Below are 23,634 nucleotides of genomic sequence, written 5' to 3'. Positions count from 1 at the left end.
TGTGGAATGCCAGTCTCACCTGTCACATGTCAAGTTGATTTCTTCGGACCATGTGCAAAACTTTATTTGAGTTGTTCTGCAGCAGCTTCAGGGACACATGGTTGTCCTGCTGATTTTGTATGTTTAACAGATCAGCTTGTTTCAATGAAGTTAGGTGCCAAGAGGAAATTGTATGCTTCTTAGGAGGCTCCTCACTGACTTTCTACAAAAATTATGTTGAACTGCAGCTGCTGACTGCAAATCGTGAAATTAAAACATGTAGAAGGCACGTTCCAAACCAGTAAATATATTCATTTCTAACAACAGTGGTGACAGCACTGGTGGATGAATTCAATACTAATGAACTAACTACATGAGTCAAAACTTAATGGTTGTGATATGAAATTAGACCTCAACTGAATCTGTAAGTTATCTAAATATATTTTTATGTGCTTTTAAATTTGTGAAGACCTTTTAGAATCACCCGGTTATATTCATTCTCCATATGAGAAAGTTTTCCTTTTTACCACCATGTATACAAACCTTTGGTATAATTATTTTAGCGAAAATATATTTATAAATTTATGTTTCTTGATGCTATTAATAATCATAAACACTTAAAAAAAAAGGTCAGTGACCCTTTACAAAATTGCTGATTTCTAGGTTCATTTTTACTATTATTTCATATATTTGATATTATGTGTGTATGTTTTGCTTATTTTATTATTATGATTATTATTTTAAGGAAAGTACTCGAGCAAATCTTGCCAAGAATAATCATAACCTAAAAAATTGCAACTTAAATTTCAGTATCACACTGCGGTGGGAAGGTATTATGTCATGTTTTTCCCCTTAACAGTTGAATGGTTTGATGCTATTTCCCATCCCTTACATTCTGTTATCTTTTTAACTTAAAAATCTTTTTATTACATCCTGTATCATCAATTATTTGTTTGATATATTTGAAACTTTGTTTTCCTCTACATTTTTACCATCAAGACATCCAAACTGAATATACTGGATTATCTTAATGCGTGGTCTACCAACCTACTTTGTTTCCCCAAGAGCCTCATTTCTTTATTTTTATCTATTGGAAGAGTATTAATCTCTTCATTAGTACATTTATCATCCTTGTGTAATACCACATTTTAAAGGCCTCTGTTCTTTTCTTTTTTATTGTATCACTATTTCACTACTATAAAGTACTAAACTCCACATAAATATTTAAATAAAAGTTTCTTTATAATTTTTAGTTCTATTTGTGTGATCTAAGTAACTTATTTTTTGCATGAAAGATCTTGTATATGATAATCCGCTGTTGATGTCTGTATTACTTCATCCATTCTTTGTAATTTTGTTATAAAAATTGCAAAATTCTGAATTTTCTGGTATATTGTGTTTCCCTATTGTAATGATTAATTTCTCATTACCTTTTTTTTCTTTTTTTTCCTGTAAATGATATCCTCATGTCATTTACATACAGTCTTTCTTGTACACACTCAGTTCAACCATTCCTGAGATGTGTGGTTAATTGAAACCCAACTATCAAAGAACACCGGTATCCATGATCTAGTATTTCTCATTACCTACATTTCTGTCAAATCTCATCGCCAAATTTTATTACTATTTATTTTAAACTGGAGTTTTTTCCTAGCAATAAATCCATCGCATGCGTGAATATACTCAACAGTCTCATCACCTGTTGTTTCTCTTTACTCTTTTTATTATTTTGTTAAAACAGGGTTTCTTGTCTTTATGTTACTTAAAAGTGGTTTCTTTTAATGTGAGCAATTTTTTTTTCCATTTATCCAAAATTTTAATAAAAATAGAACTAAAAGAATGTAAATTAAAATTAATTTTTTTTAAAACTGTACTAAAAATAATACTTTTTTAATGGTTAATCAGTTGACCATGTTAATTTGTTTTTAATTAGTCATCGAATTGTAAAAGTCGATCAAAGGAATCAAAGGTTTTTATGACTAATATGTAAGTTATGTAGATACCTTACAACTATAAGAGGTTATTTGTTGAACTTTGGAACCAAATTCAGATTATATTTTTGAACTTTACTGTACCTACTAAGAAATTTCTTTTTGTTTATTTACAAAAATAAGTACAAAGGAATTAGATTAGATAAATTAGTAGACAAAGTGGTAAACAATAATTATTTGTATTATTAGATTGTTATATATTTATAAGAGGGATGTAATTCATTTATTTTGATATATATTAGGTTGATAAAATTACATTTATGTCATTATATTGATGTATTTTAATGATTTTAGTTGTTTTGTGTAATATAAAGAGTTTTTACTTTAATCAGGAACTGTAATTATTTTGACAAGAATTATATTTATATTATCTTTTTTTTAAAATATCAACTGGCTGTTGACAGTAATTAACTGTCTGTATGTATTTAAAGATATTTCATCTTATCAGAGGTTTTGGACCATGAGAATTGTTTAGACTGGAATCTACTGTTTTGTTTTTCAAAGCAGTTCTCAGTGGTAAGGTTTTATTTAAAATAATAAAACCTATAAAACTTAATTACGAGTTTAAAGATTTTTTTTCTAATCGTACCAATGAAAGTAAATATTGTTGTTTTCCACATAACCATATTGATAAAAAAGGTAGATAAGGCTTTTGTTACTCATTAAATTTCATAATTTCCTATTCTTGTCTTGGTTTAGTGCCATTTCTTCCTTATTAGTCTGCCACTACTTTAAAACTTTTTGAAATCTCATATAAAGACTAGTTATTAGAAAATTAATAACGCATTTTAAAGATATTTCTTTTGTCTCTTTCACAGATGTTATTAATAAATACTTTACTTATATAACATAATTATACGGATCATATTATAAATGGTAGGTATGGTATTCCCATGGATAACAAAAAAGAACTACTCCAGTATATCTGGATAAATCAAGGGAAACTGTGGATTAACTTTGGTCAGAATAGCATGTCAAAAAAATAAATAAATAAAGTGTAGTTAATATTAATATTTGAAAATAAATAATAATCAGAAATTATATTGAAATAGAATTTGTATAGAATAAAATAATAACAATTTTGAATCTATAAATGAAATATATACATGTTAAAATTCTGAAGAATATTTTTGACGTATTTATTTGGTATTGTTTACTGTTAAAACATTCATTAACCGAGGATTGTTTTTGTAAAATAAGTTTAGTATACTTTTAAATCAATTAGCTGAGAGATCTTGTAGACTTAAGTATTGAAAATAGAAACTAAAGGGTATTAAGGTGTTTGTTTGTAATTTGAAGAATTTTGGTGAAATTGTTCTGTTGATTTGTTTTATAAAACTCTATTTTGTAGTTGTTTTTTTTTTTTTTTGTTAAGGAATAATGGACAATTTTTATTTATTTAAGAATATGAAAATGTCAGAATTTTTAATTAACTAAAATTCGGTCTACTTGAATCGTATTTACATACAACAATGATCTTACAGAACATTTTTTAGCTGAAAACTTATCATGATTTTTTTAAAAATATCCTTAAAAAATATTAAGTTTTGGATTTTTATATATATCAACAAGGTAAAAACTGTAAACAAAGACAAATATTTAAACATATATTACTATTATTATTTTATTATTCCTAATGTGTTGTACATTCAACTATTGAATCAATCTGTTCAACTAGTGATCAATAAGCACACCCCCCCTACTGGCATAATGTGGTGAGGGTGATGTGTATGACATGTAAATGAAATCTTGTACAACCTCAGGCTGATCATTCCTGAAATGTGTGGTTAATTGAATCCCACTGACCAGAGTACACGGTTATCCACTCACTAGTTTTTAAATCCATATAAAAGCAACCAATTATTTTACTTTGATTCAAACCTGAGAGCCTTTGACTTTTTAAATCAGCTATTAAGTGATTTGCAACGACGAGTTTTACCACTAGACTGACCCAATGGACTAAACATATATGAAACAGATAATCGAGAATGTAGGCTTATAATTAAGTATGTTAAGATTAAAACATTACACAGAACAGAAAGAATAATTTTTTTCTTTAGTAAAGATTTTGGTATCTGTGATCAAATAAAATTTCTTCCATCGGTAGGTAGTAAAGCAGTCAGAGAATAAAATTACAGGATTCTTAATTTTTAATGTTATTGTTAAACTCAGTGCTATGCATCTAACTCAGGATCTAAGATTTATTTAATCTGATATATGGCCTTATTCTATATTTAACATTCTTTCCATGTTGTCTCACAGTTTTTTATAATACAGCTTATAAGTTCATTGGGCTAAGTTATTACTTTTACGGATAATAACAAGGTTGATTGTTCTACATAAAAATCAGTGATTCAACTCTGTGACTTGGACAATAAAATTTTGTTTGAAAACAGTTGTTAAAATTTGCATCCATAAAATGAACCTAAGATCCGGACTTTTATGGCTTCTGGACTTTTATGGCTTTTTATCCAGACTTCAATTGCTTAATTAAGATGTGTTGTACTGATAAAATAAATAAAATTAATGGGATATTAATTTAAATAAAAAATAGTTCTTGTGATAAGTCTTCATGTTAAATTTTTATTACTTGTTAAATCTTCCAAATTAATGTTGTCAGTATTAATTTAATTATTTGTCATTAAAATTGGTATGTGATTTTAATGAAAATGTTTGCAGTAAACACACAACAGTTACATACACTGATATACTTTTGCCTTATGTCGCTATTATATAACATATTTGTTTTTTTTTAACCTTAATTATAGCTTCTAAGCAGTTCATTATTGTAGAAAATTTTCAATTAAAAATCTTCTAGTAATAATTTATATAAAAAAAGAATATAACACTCAAGTACAGTTTTACAGGAATTTTTTTCTTGAATGTTGTGTATAAATTATTTTCTAATGTATTGTATGAGTGATTGAATGCATTCACTTAGCATACCAGATAAATATGAATGTGTTTTTAGACGTGAGAGAGCTACCACTGATCAAATTTTTATTAGAAGTCAATTCTTTAAAAAAACAGCAAAATATAATACATTTGTGCATTTTATTTATAGATATTAGGCAGGATCTGATAGATGTTTCAAATACCAATAAAGGTGACCAGTTTGGTGTAGGTGACAATGAGAAGCACTTGCACCAAAGTCAGGATTGACAGTAGTCTTGGCCACAAATTTGAATTTAAAATGGGAAAGATATGGTGATAACCTGGATGTGATACTTTTAACTTAATATTATGGACATTTTAAAAGGAAATTTAAATGAAATATATTTTATAAAAGTATATTTCTGGTATGTGCCTTTGCAGATAACATTCTAATCATTGTTTGAGAGATGACAATATTAAAAGTGGTTTATAACAAGATGGAAGAGAAACACTAAAATAGTCCTATAAATAAATGTAGACAAAACAAAGTATGTATTTTTATTATCCCAGACAAAAAGAGCTCATGTTATAGGATACTTTAACTTGGGATATTAGAAAGATGAAGAATGTAAGATGGTAATAGAATTTGATTTGCAGACAGTAATATTTAAAATGTTAATAAATAAGTAAATAAATTATGTAAGTTAATAAATTCTCATCTAGACATGTCAAAAATTTGTGTGGCTTCTGTGGTGTGAGTGGTAATGTCTCGGCCCTCGGCCTTTCACCCAGAGTTCCTGGGTTCAAATCCTGGTCAGGCATGGCATTTTCACACACGCCACAAATCATTCATCTCATCCTCTGAAGCAATACTTAACTATGGACCCAAGGTTTAAAAAAAAAAGAAAAAAAAGACATGTCAAAATAAGAATTTATAACACAGGTGCGAGGTTAGCTGTTATATATGGTTCAACGACTGGTTATTGAATTCCCTAATGAAAGATATTTGAGGCTTTTTTGAAAAAAAACCTTAAGGAGAATTTATGATTCTATAGATGCGGATGAGAATTAGAAGAATTATACACTCAGAGCTAAGAAATTAATTAGTAAATAAAAAGGGATATATTAAAATCCCAAGAATAAACTTCTTGGCTCTTGAATGGTTAAAACTTGAATGGTTAAAAACATCAGAATGACTGGAGTTTGGTGGCAGACAAAATAACTTGGCGAAATGTCGTTGAGGAAGTTAAGACCCACCAACCAGTAGATCTGTAATTACAACTAAAGCAGATTTTATTCTCAAATAATAATCATTTCATTACCAGGTTTACTGAAGAAAATTGAGAGTGAAGTGGTATTCTTTTATATTTTTCACTAAAAAAATTGTAACGTACTGTTGCATATCAGCTACCTAACATACTTGAGATATTGATGGTACTTAATCCTGCAAGGGACAACTTCATACTGTTTATTGTAGGGATCAATTGTATGACACACATCATTACTCTCAAACATTGATCATAGTCTCTTGTCCTCAACATTACTTATTTTACAGATAATAAGACAATAGACGAATAAGGTATGATATAGGTAGAAAGTCAGGATTTAAGAGGTGTTAGGCAGAATTTGAGACGAATGAACAACATTAAAAGAAATTTAAAAAATAATAAAGGCCAAGTGGATCAGGTGCTATTTAAGCAGGGAATGTTTAAAGTAAATTATACTGGAGAGGATAATGGATTAGAAGAAAGGGAAATTGTAAAGGAGAAAGTGTCGAATAGTGTTAAAGTATGGTAGAGGTATAAGATGAAGAGAAGAACAGTGCTACAGAGGTGTAAGGAATTTATGGAAACCTGTTTTAGGACAGATAATAATGATAATAACTTTTATTATTTAAAAGTTTTTCATATGAATAATTTCTAGGTTACGACTTCAGTTCAGATTACTAATTAATAATAAAATCATATATAATTCTTACTATGTTTTACCTAAGGATATTCTCTTTAGGTCAGTCTTATCAGTTTTTAATTTTTATAAAACTTTTCTATGGTCAAAAATTTTGGAATTCTTAGGTTTGTTTTATTGTATTGTTTTTGATTATCTCAATCACCAGATATATGATTTTTTTAAATTAAAAATATATTTTATGTTTTGTATATTTTTTACTGAATTTTATTTTAATTTGATATATTCCACTAAGCATCTAACTATTTTTCTCTTTTTTTCTGAAAGAATGTAGTATAGTAGGAAAAGCAAGTCCCACTAGTAAAGTTAACGGCATTTGAATAAAATGCTCATCAGTGAAGATGAAAAAACTAATTTTTTTTGGGAAGTGCTCTTATTATAAAGTGAACTAAATTTCAGTTTGACAACACTATTTGGAATGTACTATAACTCACTTCTGAAACTTATCTAACTTATCTGTGAAAAAATTAATTGATCGTCATTCTGGTAGCCCAATGTTTTTACATAAAAGTTTTTGTTTTTGAATATCCTTTAAAATAATCTTTCATAACCCTATCCTTTCCATTAATTTTTTTTGGAGACTGGAGGTGATGTCATACTAAAAAATAGATTGTTTTGATTTAGGAGCATTTGTTAAATTTAATTTTTCTATGTTTAATTATTAAAAAGTTATTTAAGGATTACTATTTGTAACACTCTGTATGTATGTGACCAGTGTATCTATGTAAGTAATACTAAAATAATAAATGGTCAAGTAAAACATATCAGAACAAAAAGAAAAAAAAACAGTTCTCAATGAAAAGTCTAGTAAGGCTTTCCTGAACAAAAATTCTTATTATTACTGTTCTTTCAATTATTAATTCATTTCTAATTAAGTTATTATCTCACAACTTCTACTTACGCAAGTTAATATAATTTATTTATCTTATGTTTTGGCGATTTTATGCCATTTTTTTTTTTTCAATTAAATAGTTAGTTTTTCTGCCATTTTTAAGTCTTATACTTCATTTAGAAAATTGATATTTATATATTTTATGCATTTTAGTAAACCTTACATTAGTGTGTTTGAACCAACTTCATAGCTTATACTGTTATTGCGGAATGATTATTACAAAATTTCAATTTTGGCTAGCATTTTGAGGTGAATCCAACTTCCAATCGCAGCCATTCGTGTATTTTTATTTTCCTCTAATAATGCTTAATCCAGATCAAAATCTGAGATAAAAAGTGTTTACACATATACATTCATAGTGAATTCAATAACAAATTCATTGTTCTGTTTGAAAAAAAAATTAAATTTTTAAAATTAGGTTAACCATGAAATTGTAAAACTGTTATTTCACTTTTACCTTTTTAAATGACAGTTTAGAAAATATGGAAATAAATATAATTTTTAAGCAATTGGTCAACTTTCAAAAATATTATATGTATGGATATAGAAATTAATAGTTTGATAAATTCATAAACAGTTCATTGTAAGTGTGTATGTGGAATTGAGATTGATAAAAAATTCATTAATTTAAATTAAGCCTCTTTATTATAATTAAATGAACCTCTTGTTCATTTTTCACAAAAATGTTTTTTGGTTTGATAATGGTGTAAGAAAAAAGTAGAATGATTGTGTTAACATTTTTACTTAAAAAAAATAATAAATGCATGAATAAATTTCCAGGAAAATTTTTTATAAAAACATCTAAGAGAATTTAGTATATTTTATTTTTAAACAAAATTTTCTTTAAATATTTAAAAAAATGATTGTATCAATTTAATTTCTTAAACTATATCTTTAATTTTTATTTGACCAGTCACTGGTTTTTCCTAAGTGAAATACAATAATATACACATTGCTTCTGTCTGGTTTTGTTATATTTACTTTGGAACGCACATTATTACTTAGACATATCATATTCAAATGTATATATTTACATTTGGTTTTAAATCCAGTTTCATTTTCCCTTTGAAATACAAAAGGTATATAACAAATAAAGATTAATTAACCATCAGGGAGTATTTGAAGAAGATTATATAGGGGGAGAAAAAGAAAGTTGGTGAGCTGGCTTTATTATTAACTATTAACTGTAATTCAGTGTTTTTCTGTACTTGATTGTACTTGTACAATTCTTATGTGAAAATTGATGATCCTTATGAATTCAGAGAAAATTTTATTGTGAGGTAAGTCATTATTTTTTTATGTGGTATTATGGCAGTAAAACAAAACATTTTTCATCCACATATGCATGCATACAAAACATATTTTTGTTTTTAATTATTGAATAAATGTGACATTGAATCTTAGCACTTTTTAATTTTTATATTAAAAAAAATATTGCTTTTATTAAGTTATTTTTTTTCAATGAAATTAAAACTATTAGCTTTTCATTGATTTATTAATGATTATTTCCTCTTATTCCTTTTTTTTTTTGGCATATTGTCTTCTCTTAGTTATTATTATTTTCATTATAATAATAATAATTCTGTTTCACTTTTATCACGCTTTCTGAATTTCATTTCCTTAACAGCAGTATCATATGTTCTATCATACTGATTTAATATAGGCTAATCATTATATTTTAACTAGTATCTTTTAAACTTCCTCATCCTGTATCATACGTAATACATTTGGTCCATCTATTTATTTATCTAATCTCTTTTTTTTTAGTTTGTTTCTTTTTTTGTAAAATTTTATGATAACTTCATTTACGCTGTAATTTAATTATCATAATGACTTATATTTAAATTAATCATTGTTATACTGATTATTAATTAATTTTGATTGTTTTTGAAGTATTGATAATTAAAATTTTATTGTACTAATGCAGCTTATATGTATATCTTTATTTAATTTACTAATAATTTCTTCAACAAATTGTTAATTTTCTTTCCCTTTGTATTCATTTTATAGTTATTTTTTTTAACTTCAACATAGTTTTCATATTTTCCTTTACATTTAATATGAAAATTTAAAAAAAATATGTTGTTTAAAAACTGTGGTGTACTTATTCTATTAACAGTATTAGTGATTTTTCTTTGAGTAATTATTGTTTATATCAGATTCATTTTTTAATTACATTTATTAAAAATTATGAAATTTTTATACCATTATTTAAAACTATCAGCTTTTTAAATTACAAAACAAATTTTTATTTTTACACATCCTATTAATGGAAAAAAAGCTACTAAAAATTACTATTTTACTATTGAATATATAAAATTTTTTTTAATTTTGTTGAAAGCTTTATTACTCATATAATAAAAACGTATCTAATTTGGATAGTTGTTTTATTAAATTCTATGCTACGGTAGTGAGAATTCTTGATAAAAATGAAAACTTTTCAATTTTTGTGATCATAATACAAAATAGTTTGGTGATAATGAATATCTAAGTTTTTTAAACATTAGTCTACAAAGGTCAATAAATTAAGAATTAATTATAATGAAATAAGAATTAGTTTGGACTTATAGTACTGTCTCCAAACAACTATCAGATGTGTAAAAACTGATTGAAAATTGGAATAATAAACCGTCAAAACTGAGCAGGTTTAGTTTTTGACACCTATGATAAATATTGCATATTAAAACCAGCACTTGTCAGCTGTTTATTCATGTAATTTTTTTTTCCATTTGCTTTAATAATTTTATCTACATGCAGTTCAACAAACTGCTATTATTTACAATTACATTAATCTTTCTGTTCTTCAAAACTTATATTTTTGTTATGGGATGTTATAAAATACACATTTGAAATATGAAATAGTACTTTGTTCTTAAACTTGCTATGTTTAATTTAATTCTGTTATAACACAATTATTAAAACATTTTATTCCTTTCCTTCTGCTAAACTTTTCTTTAAAATCTGTGTTCAGAAGATGTGTACATGGCCTCCACACTATTGGTAAGTCATTTACATAAATTATGAATAACTGTTATTCAACCCTGTGGCACACTGATTGAAATGGAATCGAGTTTGGATTTTACTTTAACATTATTACATGGAATAAAGATTAGCTCTTTTGGTTGCTTATAAACGACAGTGACCACTTTTTTAACATGAAATACACACTTTTTTATCAGATATTATATGATTATTTAATTGAAGATTATGTTTGTGAAATTAAATTTTATTCAAAACCAAACATACAAAGACTTTTAAAGGCTGTTGTGTAGCATTTTCAAAAATTTTTGAAACTTAAAGCAACATCAACTAATCTATTGTTATCAGTAATTATGATTGATCACGTATTACCCAATTAACGGATTTTAATTACCAGTTTGTTTTCAGTCAGCATTTTATGGTGGTAGATTATTATTAAATTCTTAATTAGTTGCTCTTAAAGTTCAGAGTATATTAAATGCTATGATTATAAAAATTAGCAATCAAGTATGTATATATGTATTTGAAAATAAAACCAAAGGTTTTTAGTGTAACAGTTGGTTTTTTAGATGAGTATTAATGTTCAGCCTTTTAATTATTATATAAAACTGAGAAATCTTGAAGAAAAAGAAAAAAAAACATTATGATAAATTATAATTTTTATAAAATAATAAGTATTTAAAACCTTATTATGTAATAATTTTTAATTTTTTAATGTTTTTATGTGATTATCCTTTAATATTTTGGTGTATGTTTTATGTTACAGATGTAGCTGATAGTAACAATAATTAGTAAACAAGAGCAATAATATATAAAACAATTAACAAGTATTCAATATTCAATCATGATGTGTTCAAAATTAGTGCCTTCTTTTTTACTTCACATCTTAATTTTATTTGTTGTATTATTACTCGCGTATTGTGATCTCGAAGGACCAAATGTTTGTACAAAACAAGAAACGTAAGTAGGCTGTATTTTAGTCTTCATTTAAAAAAAAAAATTAAAAAAGTTTTCTTTGTTTAAAATGTAGTAAATGTATCCATTTATATATATATATATATATATATATATATATATTAATGAGCATTTTGTTAAGTTTAATACCTGGTTTAGCAATATGGTAATACATGAATACTATCCATATGATCACTGATGAATTTGAGTAATATTGAGTGTGATTTAGAGATATTGGTTGGTAAGCATATCAAATATAGCAATATGTGCACTAATTCCTCTATAATAAATGTTGTAAATCAAAATTCCTAAAACGTTAGTATTAACTGCGTTGAGTATTCAACTGTCTTGGATACCTGTTGGTTTATCTAGACCACCCATTCTTGCCTTCTTTAGACTTAATGTAAATGCGTAGTAAATTTTAATACAGAATTATTTATGAAAATAACCCAAACACAGCAGCAATGAACCAAAATATGAATAAAATAATGAAATTCTGTTATTTCTGAGACATTGACAATTGAATTATGAAAAATTTTATGAATATACAGTTTTAATTATTATAAAATAGAAAATCCTAAAAATCTGAGGTGACATTATATTTATTAATTTTAATTGATGTATTATATTTAATCGAGTTATTAGTAAAAAGTATATTAAAACTCAGTTTATGTAACATATTGTAGTGTTGATTTTCTTTTAGTTATAATTATTTAAATTATTGTAACTTAGTCAATTTTCCAAATTTTTATTAATGAGTGTATGTAAATATGTTATTAACCGTTAAATTCAGATCATTAATACAACTTTTATTAGTTGACTTTGTTGTCTTAATTTTTTTTTGTTTGCAATCATTTCTTTGTTGTCACTTAATTAGTCAACCTTATCAGGGTGAAATATTTTAACCGGTATGATTTTTTTTAAATTTAAATACTCAATTACAGAAAGTGGTATCCAAAATTGTCCTATTTTAATGTAAGCATATTCAGGTACTGAGTAGGCAAAGAAAGATTTGTTGAATAAAACATAGATGTTAAATTAAAATTTTAGTCTTGAAAACCTACTTGGAAATTTCTAGATAACCTAATTATGTTTACCGTTATTTAAACTTAGTTGTGTAAAAAGCCTTTGGTTAATATTAGATTTAATCATATTTTTCTGATTCAATAAACTCTTAATTTACAGAAGATTAAAAATTTTGTGGTAAGTTCATGCTGTAAAGTTCTTAACCAGCTAGTTATTCGTTTATTATATTATTAATACTGAATTATATTAACCCACCAAGTTGGTCTAGTTGTGAATACATCTTCCCAAATCAGCTGATTTGAAAGTCGAGAGTTCCAGCATTCAAGTCCTAGTAAAGGCAGTTACTTTAATACAAATTTGAATACTAGATCGTGGATTCTGGTGTTCTTTGGTGGTTGGGTTTCAATTAACCACACATCTCAGGAATGGTTGAATTGGGACTGTACAAGACACTTCATTTACATTCATACATATCTTTATTCATCTTCTGAAGTAATACCTGATTGGTAATTCCCAGAGGCTAAACAGGAAAAAAAAAGAATATTGAATGTATTAATTTATAAAATCTCTTACGTTATTAAGCATTTCAGAAGATTGTGTTTATTTTTCTTTTAGTGAAAACTAAAAATGAGTCAAGTTTATTACTTATGAATCTTCATAAGAATGAATTCATTCTCGGAGATAAATTTAATTTAAAAAAATTAAATTATAAAAGGTGTAATGAGATGCAACTGAAAAAATAATTTAATAGCAATAAATTAACATTAGTGTAGAACTACATAAGCTAGAAGTGTATTTTTATTTAGACTGTGAAATTATAAAGAATATACAAAATGAAGAAGATATTAAAAGCACATTATTACAGGAAAGAAAAAGAGTTCCTTACTAAAAAGAAATTGCTGATAATTGAAGATAGATTGATTTGTAATTCCAGAAGTCAGAATATATCCATTGCAACTTTGTCGATATGGAGAAGATAATCCATTGTTTGGCATTAAGTGTACTTATAGGTTTTTATGTTTTTATAATTTTAATCCTACTACAGAATAGAGGCCTGTATTCATTATTGGGAAGCCAATAACATTAAAATGAAATTAATCTTACTGAAGCAGTTCAATGTAAACAGTTTTGGGAGGTTATGACTACATCCTTTGAAGGAAGATATACTGTGCTAACATTCTTTACCTATTTGAAACACACTAAAAAAAAATTTAGTTAAAAATAAATTCTTTCGTATATTTATTTTGTTGAAGCCGTATATTTCATAAAAATAAAAACTAGACGATTTAAAAGTTCGAAAGGAATAAATTTAAAGTGTAAGATTTGAAATTCCATATTACAGGAAAATGTCAAAAATTTGTTGTGGTGATAAAAGTTATAAATGAAAGGTCATAAGAGGAATTTTAGAAGACATTTATTTTAAATGTAATGAGAAAAACTATAACACTATAGCCATAAAAAATTCATTTAGCACCATAAACAAACATTGACGGTTACAATTGTAAGAGACAGAAAAAATTGATTACATGAAGTTAATAGTTATAGGGATATATGATATAATAAATTTTATGAGATTGAATATCAGTGTAGAAAAAAAAAGACTGGAACGAAATTAGGAAATGTGCCACATCTGTCTAGTAAATGATGATAAAAAAATATTAGTTTTTTGCAGTCAGTTTAATAATATCGCTTAGCAATTTATTCTAGATGCTTTTAGTCCTGTATCCACGTTTCAGTGAACTGTGTTTGTTTTTCAGATGTAAATGGTAATTGTTGATTAACGATGAAAATAAATTCCTGGTTTTTAAATTCAATCTTTAAAATTTAGTTTACCTGTTTTTCCCATTTTTTATTTCAGTGTTAGTCCAGATTTAAAATATAATTATATTTTTAATAATATTAACTGATAATTTTTTTGATTTTAATCTGTTTTCATGGGTTGATAAATATTTTTGAAGTGTTTTTATAACCAAATTTATATAACCAAATTGATTGGTTATATAAATGATTTCTGTACACCCACTCATCCAATGTTCTCGTTTTATTTACCACATATGTTACATAATTTTTTTCTTTGTTGTTATTCCGTCATTGTATTATAACATAATAGTCTACCCAAGTATTATAACAACTTTTTTATCGTAAAGTCATAAAATAATTCTTAAGTTTTGTTACAGTAGACTGTTTGCATAACAAACATTATATTATTTAAATTGAGTTTTTTAGAATTTCAATTAAAATTATCAAAGGAAGAAATTCAAGAAAGTTTCAGTTACTATTGTAAAATTAAACTTCGAGAGAATGGAAGTGCACAAATTTCAGTACAGTTGGAATTTTTTTTTTTTGTTATTTTCATAACTGAATATTAAAGAAGTTTTATTTTTCCTAATGTACTAATAAGACTGGGAAACAAAAAATAATTTTTTTTTGTCTGAGGAGAAGAAAAATATGTGATTCTGATAGTATTTTTTTCTCCTGAATTCAAATATAATATCGGTTTTACCCCATCACACAAAGTTTCTGAGAAATAGGCATTTATAATTTCAAACATTTTAATACTTTCTGCATTTTTAACTACACAATATTCAAACATTTGACCACCTAGAAAGTAAAAAATGACCATTTTCTGCTGTATTTCATCCATGGAGCAACTCTCTTGATGGTCCAACAATAATCGGCCAGCATGTTAGGATTCCATTTGCCTTGATACCTATTTTCCATAGCTGAAATCTCCTGATGAAAGTGTTCCCTGTGCTCATTGCTCACTGCGGCAAGATTTTCCGGGAAGAAATCTAGGTGTGAGTGCAGGAAATGTACTTTTAAGGACATATTATACAACCCAAATTTTTATAAGATGTTACAAGATTGTTGACAATATCACAGTAATTTTCTGCCTTTCTATTTCCCAAAAAATTCTGAGTAACATTTTTGAATGCTTGCCAAGCTGCTTTCTCCAGTGGATTCAATAGTTCCTCAAACTTTTCATCATGCATTAGTGGTCGTATTTGTGGATTATTAGTACCCACAATTATTCCTTCTTTAATTTTTGCATCACTAATTGTTGGAAACATCTGTTTTAAATAGATGAAACCAGGTGTATTGTAAATGGCCTTGACAAAATTCTTCATTAATCCTAGTTTGATATGTAACAAAGATAGATACACATTTGTAGGATTACACAATGGGTCATGTTTCACATTTTTCTGTTCAGGAATGAGTGATTCATGTTTAGGCCATTCTTTTTTAATGAAATGGTTTTTTCTGGTCCTACTATCCCACTCATACAAAAAACAACAGTACTTTGTGTAACCAAGCTGCAGACCAAGAATAACTGCAATTACCTTCAAATCACCACAAATATTCCATTCATATACATGTTGATGCTTTTCCAATATAAATTTAGTTTTCATATGTTTCTTTCATACTAGCAGAATGAGCCACATGTACTGGTGGTAATTTATTGTCATTATGCAGAAGTTCAGCTTTTAAACTGACTTTAGAGGAATCAATGAGCAAGCAGCATTTGGGTTATGTTCATTTCAAAGTGTTTCCACTTTGAAAGAAATGTCATTACAAAAAACTAAGCCGTCTTATTCAGAAAAATAATCTTTTAATTCAGAATGACGATTACAATAAGTACATATCTTTGTATTTTTTTGAAAAAGATTTCATCCTTTTAACCAGGAAGCAAGCATTTCAGACTGTTTTTTGGATAACTTTAAATCTCGTATGAGATCTTTAAGATCTTTTCTAGTCAGTAAATGAGGTTCAGATGAACTGCATTGTTCAAAAGTTGCATTACCAGAATCTGCTTCATTTTCTTCCTTACTTCCATCAGACTCTGAGCTCTCTTCATCTAATGTCACATGTTCTGGAGGCTTTGGTATGGGCAATTATTTGCAGCGTGAAACTGGTCTCATTGGAGATTGCAAGTTAGGGTACACCATTGTATGTTTTAATTTTGAAGTAATCCTTTAATGTTTGTTAAGCAGAAATAACAGTCAGAAGAGTGATCTTTGGGTTCCCTCCAAATCATAGGGATAGCAAATAACATGTGGCGTGTGCATTTTTTCATGCAGTGAGAAGCCTAGAACATGATAAACAACAGATATGTGTCATCCAGGACAGTGTTCGGTCCCTGACTTTACACCCAAAATAAAGTTTATAACATTTTTTTACTAATGGAGTAAGGATTCACCTTTGGGACTTGAGTGTCACTTTACCACATACATGACAAAAATTGTTAGGATGATTTAAACAAATTGTAGGCCTTTTGTAACTAATGAGTAATTAAAAGAAATAAAGTTGTACATATGTAATACACAATAATTCAGGCACACAAAACACTCACGATGATGTATTTACTGGTTTACTACTATCTTATAACTGGCATTGTTCTGATGAATGTGTGCTACACTAGATCACATTTGTACATGTCTATACACGTCTGAACTTGCACAACACTAGCAACGCTACCCTTTGAGTTAGGTTATTTGGTTCCATCATATTTACAATGCTCTAGGAGCTTTTACTTGACAGTGGACAAATGGATTAAAAAACATTTAAAAATATTTAAAACAATTAAAATAACAAAAAACTGTGATGGAGAATTTCTGAATACATATTTGAAAACGAATAAAAAACTGCATTAAGTACACCTGCTGGTACATTTGAAACAAAAATCATGTTGATCAGTGTAATTTGAACAATTAGTAAGTAAGCAATCCCCCATGGCCTTTTAAAAACCTTACTTTTAAAGATAAATAATTACCCATGATGGAAAACTGATTACACAGAAAGACTGGAATGAATTATTTTTTATTTTATTACCTTTATTGGGAGGGTTTGGGGATTTTTGTCTCTAAGTTCATGGTACTAACAATTGTGAAAAGATGAGCAACATTCACAAATAAGTATGCTAGTTAACGTCACTGTTCGTATGGTGAATTAAAATCAGTTTTTAAATAATAAAAAAAAGTTAAACAAATAATTATAAATGTTGTTTTTCAATTTTTCAATAATGAAAATAAATAGAAATAAAAAGGAAGTAAAAACTGAACTAATCAATAAAATTATCATTTATTTTATCAAAAAAATTGTTGTGTTTTATAAAATAATATTAAATAAATGAAGAAAAATATAATAAGAAATTTAAATTATAAGTTATTCTATTTCCATGTTGCAAACAAAATAAATATTATTATTTAAAATAATAATACAATAAATAAATTAAACAAGCATGAGACAAATATTTTAATTTGTTACTGATATTCAACAATGCATCTGTAAATTTTATATCTTATTATTATTATTTTGTTAGTACACTCACTAGAGTTTAAAAGTATTATTGTAAAGTTAACTATATTGTTACATATCATAAAAGAAAGAAAGAATACAGTGATTGTTTACCTTTTTTTTCTATTTATTAATATCAGAAATTTTTTTTTAGAAATACCTACATTAGGTAAAACTTTAATATATATATCAATTAAATATTAATGTTTTATATTATCTCTTAATTAAACTATGGAATGTCAGAATTACAGTAGCAATTTATGTATAATTTACAATCTCTTTAAAGACAACTCTTTCTTTTGTGATGTACAGGGTTATTACAAATAATCTTTCCAATTACAAACTTGAAAACTCGCATTTAATAACACTCAGGTACATAAAAGTAGCATGAATGGAAAGGGAAACTCGAAAAGTTTTGCATTGCATGTGGTTCTTTTTCTGTTTAGCCTCCAGAACCACTATAAGTTATTACTTCAGAGGATGAATGAGGATGATATGTAAATGAAGTATAGTCTTGTACAGTCTCAGGTCAACCATTTCTGAGATGTGTGGTTAATTGAAACTCAACACCAAAGAACACGGTATCCAAGGTCTAGTATTCAAATCTGTAAAAAAGTAACTGCCTTTACAAGAATTTGAACCTTAGAACTCTAGACTTCAAAATCAGCTGATTTATGATGATAAGTTCACCACTAGACCAACCCGGTGGGTATTACATTTGGTTCACAATGTCATTATCACATCACATGTATTCAATGTGAGTTCACATTGAGCCTGTAAACCAATTTCTACCGTGCACGTTGTAACATTGGATGAGCCACTAATGCAGTGGTAGCTGTGACATGAACATGAAGATCGTGGGTGGGAGGTGTTAAAGGTGGCTGTTATGCATGCTGTTTTACAAAACCCCAGAGGAAAACCAACCTACAGGGTGTAAGGTTGGGGAATGTTCACTATTATCTCAGGCAGCATGCCTATTCCATCTCAATAATCAATAACTACATGACAGCTGTAATACCCACCGAAAACTTTTGAGTTTTCTTTTCCATTGATACTTTCATGTATCTGACTTATTAAACACAAGTTATTCAAGTTTTTAATTAGAGAAATCGTTTCTAATATCTTGTATACTATGTTAAAAGTTTTTATATAGCTGTCTGTAAAACATCCATTTTAATGAATTGGCCTGGTATGAACTATTTTGTGCTATATTAATATTACGTTTTTATTTTGATTTACAGTTATACAAAAGAAGTTAATGTTACTGAGAGTAAAGCATATCAAATAAAAGAGTATACTTATTGTTTGACCCCACCAACATTTCATTGTTCAAAATACAGAGTTGGGTTTCGACCTTCTTTTAGAACCGAAGTAAGTATTTATTTTGTAATATATTGTTGTGTAATGTGTAGATTTATTTTTATTGTGTAGATTTATTAAGTGCTGTCTTGAAAGAAAATGCCTTTTGGTTGTAAAAATTATATTATTTATTAGTTAGAATTCATTTTTTCTTTTTTAAATAACGATTACCAACATTTGATATAATGATCCATTAGCTTAAAAATACCTTCATTGTACTACTTTTTCAGAAATTTTATTTTTCAAGAGATTTTTAATTTCTTTTATTAGTTACAAATTGCTTGTGATTAAAAATTTTCTTCAGCTTTTACAACAGATAGAAGTTGGTATGAGACAAGTTCAGACTGAATGTCCAGCATGACTGAAAATACTCTATACAAATTTTCCTAGCAAATGAACTGGTCAAAACTGCAGAATAAGCACACATTATTATTATTATACTGCAATACAACATTCATTGTCAGCAGTTTTGTAATATGAACTATCAATTCCAAATCTGAGATACTGATTTGACAACTTTTTTTTTATTTCATCATCAATATTTTGAATTGGTGGTGGTGATAAAGAATTGCCCAGAACGTTTTTTATCATGTGAAACAGTACTGTTCAATCTACTGGTTCAGATTTGTTTATGAACATTCCTTTAATTTGTCATATATCAGCCAGTTTCCTATAAATTTCAATATTGAGTTATGTAAATAGAAAAACATGAATTTTATAGCTGATGCCAAAATGGCTGAATTATTGCTTTAAAAATTTAGAGTGCAAATGTAAATCATAATAAAGAGATGCAGAAGGTGGTAGACTTCAGCAAATAATGTCAATAGAAAATATTGAATTTGAGTTGAAATTAATGAATAGTTATTACTCATACTTTCAAGATAGTCGTATGATGATTGGTGTCTAGAAAAGATGTCATTTTGGGTGATGACAAGTTACTCACACACATTTACATTTTTTCTAATATTATAGTTTTGAAACGCCTGAAATATTTCAGGGAATATATTGTTAATTAGTGATTAAAGCTATGTCTTTAAACAGTTGATATAGATTATTCTAAACTTAAATTGTAATGGCTGTAGTTTCCATTTGTTATACAACTGTATTTTGTTGTATAATCTCAATAGTTGAACCATAAGGAGTAAAAAAAAACCATAAAGATCTATAAACATTTATGCATGATAATAAAAATTAATAATATTATTAGGCTTTTATTAAGCACTTAATCATTTAACTATTTGTTTAATCATCATTGTGGTTAAAATATTCAATAAGGTATTATTTTTTGCGGTTTTTTAGTTTGTCATCAATTGTTATTTTTTATTACTTCTTAGTTGTTTTTTTATATCACTGTTTGAAAAATTTTATTTTGTTATATTTTTTGTGGTTTTTGGATGTCTTGTAAGATTTTGTGGTATTTCCTAGATAAGAAACCACATTGTGTGGTATTTATTACTACTACACCTTTTTTTATCTTGTTTGATTGATAAAATGTTGTACCATTTTCATTTATTTTGAGGAATTTGTAGGTGTATGATTGTGTGGGAATTCCATTTTCCTGCTATATTTTACGTTGTAAATTGTGTTACTTATACTTACACATGTACACACCAAAAGGAAAATGAAAGTTAAAAAATGAAAATTTACATTCTAATTTTTAAAAAAATTTTATCCCTGTTTCCATTAGCTTTTTTAATGTGTTTTTTGTTTTATTATTTCTTGGAATTTTTACCAATGGATTTTCAAACCTCCCAGAATTTTATCACCAATTTGATGATCAAACTCTTTTACATGAAGTACTTATGTACAATTTTATTACTATTATTTGTTTTAAAGTAATTTTTCTTTGTCACTAACATTTTTTATTAATGTCTTGACTTCTTTATTGAATTCATCATCTAAGGTCACCTGTCATGGAATTGATTATTTATGTAATTTAAACTTTTTTCATTACTGAAGAAATTTAATTAAGATAAGTACATTTATAAGTATTATTTTTTTGTTATGGGTTTTACTAAACACAATGGGGGAAATTTATTACTTATGGCTTCCCATCATGATACTAGACTTATAAGTCTTCTTTTTGGTATTTATTACTGGACAGGTAATTAAACAAAAAAAAAAAAATAAAAAATATAAGTGATAAATGGGAATTGAATTAATACATATGCCTTTATATGGTATATATTTTATTAGCTAATTTAATATGGTATATTAAATATTAGCTAATTTAGAATTAGAAATTTTAGTAACGCACGATAGATAAAACCTAACAACAAAGTAAAGATATATTTTTGTAAGATATGATCAAAATTGTGGTTTCATTTCAATAAATTAAATATATTTTTAATTTTATCATAAACTACATTCTCAAGTTTCAAGATAATCAATAAAAGTTAAAATAACTAAAAAATAATATAAACCAATCTCTGCAAAAAAAAAAAACTAAAAAATTATTTATTTCTATAATTTCTTAAATTTTGACTTACAATTCAATGTCAAAAAAAAAGGATTAACATAAACATTTTTTAGAAACCAGTTATTTTTTTGTTTAATTCATGCTTTAATTTTTTATTTTTAGTATCTATTTTGGTAGGTCTACAAAAAATGCCCAAATGAAAAAAAATGCTGTTCACATGAAACACTTAAGTGAGAAATCTCTATCTAAATAAAAGTAAGAAAAGAATTTTAAAAATTGTGACTGAGCATGAGATAAGGCTCTCTGGAATACAGGAATATTTATTTTTTTTTTATTGCATTTTGATAAAAATATAAAAAATTAATGCTGTGAAACAACTTGAAGGTACCCAGAATGACTATGGGGCACTCTCAAAAGTGATAATATATTTTTTTTACCTAATGTTTTCCTAATAATTTCCTTGAATTCTTCCCTGAGAATACTTTGAATTTATCATCATAGAAAGAACTCAGAACCAGAGGAACTCTTTCTAAAAAATAATAAAAGAGAAGCAGGTATAAAGGTAGGTCCATTTGGTGAAAAGTAAGTTTTGAACATACATGAACGGAAAAAGTACATGATGGATTGAATTGAGAATCCTCCTCCTTTTTATTGAAATATCTATGAACTAAGCTCTCAGATAAATTATATACCCTTTAGAGTGTATTACATTTAAATGACCTAAAACAGAAATTATGAAAGGTAATAATACTTTAAGTTATATATACCTCTAATATTATACTTGAACATTCTAAATGTTCAATATTAATTTCATGTTTGACTAGTAAAAGTTATAGCCTTAAAACAACCAAAAATGTCTGTAAACAAACTTTACTATGATTAAGACCTGTTTTCAACCTAAGCAACTAAAACAAATAAATTAAAAACTTTATTTCATGTATTGATGCATACATTTCAATACAATAACTTTCAAATAATGTAAAAGTTGGAAAAAATGAAATAAAAATTTATTTTAAAGAGTAAAATATTTTAACATGACCAGTATAATGGACCTGAGTAACAGATCCCTGCCAATTAAGAAGAAAGTAGTAGAAAATTATAATGAATGGAATTCAGAAGGGATCCTTTTTCTAAGGCTAACAGGTCTGTTTAACAATGGTTCTTTATAATACTGTCTGTAACACACACCTGGAACAGCCGTTGTTCAACGAGAAGAATTACCGAACCAAAGTAGAAATTCATGGGAAAGTGTAAAGACTCTTATGATCATTCTCACGCTTCAATTTGGGTCTAGTTCTGCAGGTCAAGAGTATAAATACTCCAGGAATGATGAATTAAGTTCAGTTTAAACGAGGAATTATTAAGCGAGTCAGTGAAGAAGCGAGTATTTTGATGCATATAATCATAGTGTTCTATTTGACGTCACAATCATTCTGGTGTGGACAGTGGGTAAATGCAGGAAGTTGTTCAGTGAGTTACTGGCAGATAATTAGTGAAAGAGATAAAGTACTAAACTCATTCGTAAATTGTTGGGATAATTATTTTATTTGTAAACAGCAGAAGTATGTGCCGAGAATCGTATTGAATGAACTTTAGACTTGTATTATCTGGTATACTAGTTGTCAAAGGTGTAAATATTAGTGGTCATAATAATGTCTTTTGTCAGTGGGATTGAATTCTGGTTTTTCGATTTAACTACCTGTAAATAAATATTGTCCTTACAACAATATTGTCCTAAGAACAATATTGTTATTAGATTAATAAATAAATAATAAAAGTAATAATGCTCTTTATAAAATGTATATGCCTGTAGAGTGAAAGGAAGATTACTTTTTTTATTTATTTATATACTATTTATGAATAAATTTTTAAACAGTATGTAATTTAATTATTGTTAATAT

General features: G+C 26.8%; 1 protein-coding gene across 7 annotated transcripts in view; it reads left to right on the top strand.

Annotated features, from left to right (window-relative positions):
* Positions 1-23,634, top strand: part of drpr (multiple EGF like domains draper) — a 283,353-nt gene that overhangs the window by 192,668 nt on the left and 67,051 nt on the right. For all 7 annotated transcript variants that reach the window (XM_075375261.1, XM_075375260.1, XM_075375259.1 and 4 more), the window contains 2 exons: positions 11,447-11,640; positions 19,197-19,326. In XM_075375261.1, coding sequence (XP_075231376.1) covers positions 11,525-11,640; positions 19,197-19,326 — 246 coding nt within the window. In that variant the 5' untranslated portion in view covers positions 11,447-11,524. The remainder of the gene's footprint in view (positions 1-11,446; positions 11,641-19,196; positions 19,327-23,634) is intronic.

Source organism: Lycorma delicatula, chromosome 9 (genome assembly GCF_047948215.1).
Source record: "Lycorma delicatula isolate Av1 chromosome 9, ASM4794821v1, whole genome shotgun sequence".
NCBI classification, from domain to species: Eukaryota; Metazoa; Arthropoda; class Insecta; order Hemiptera; family Fulgoridae; genus Lycorma; species Lycorma delicatula.
This window is presented reverse-complemented; position numbering and strand designations above follow the sequence as displayed.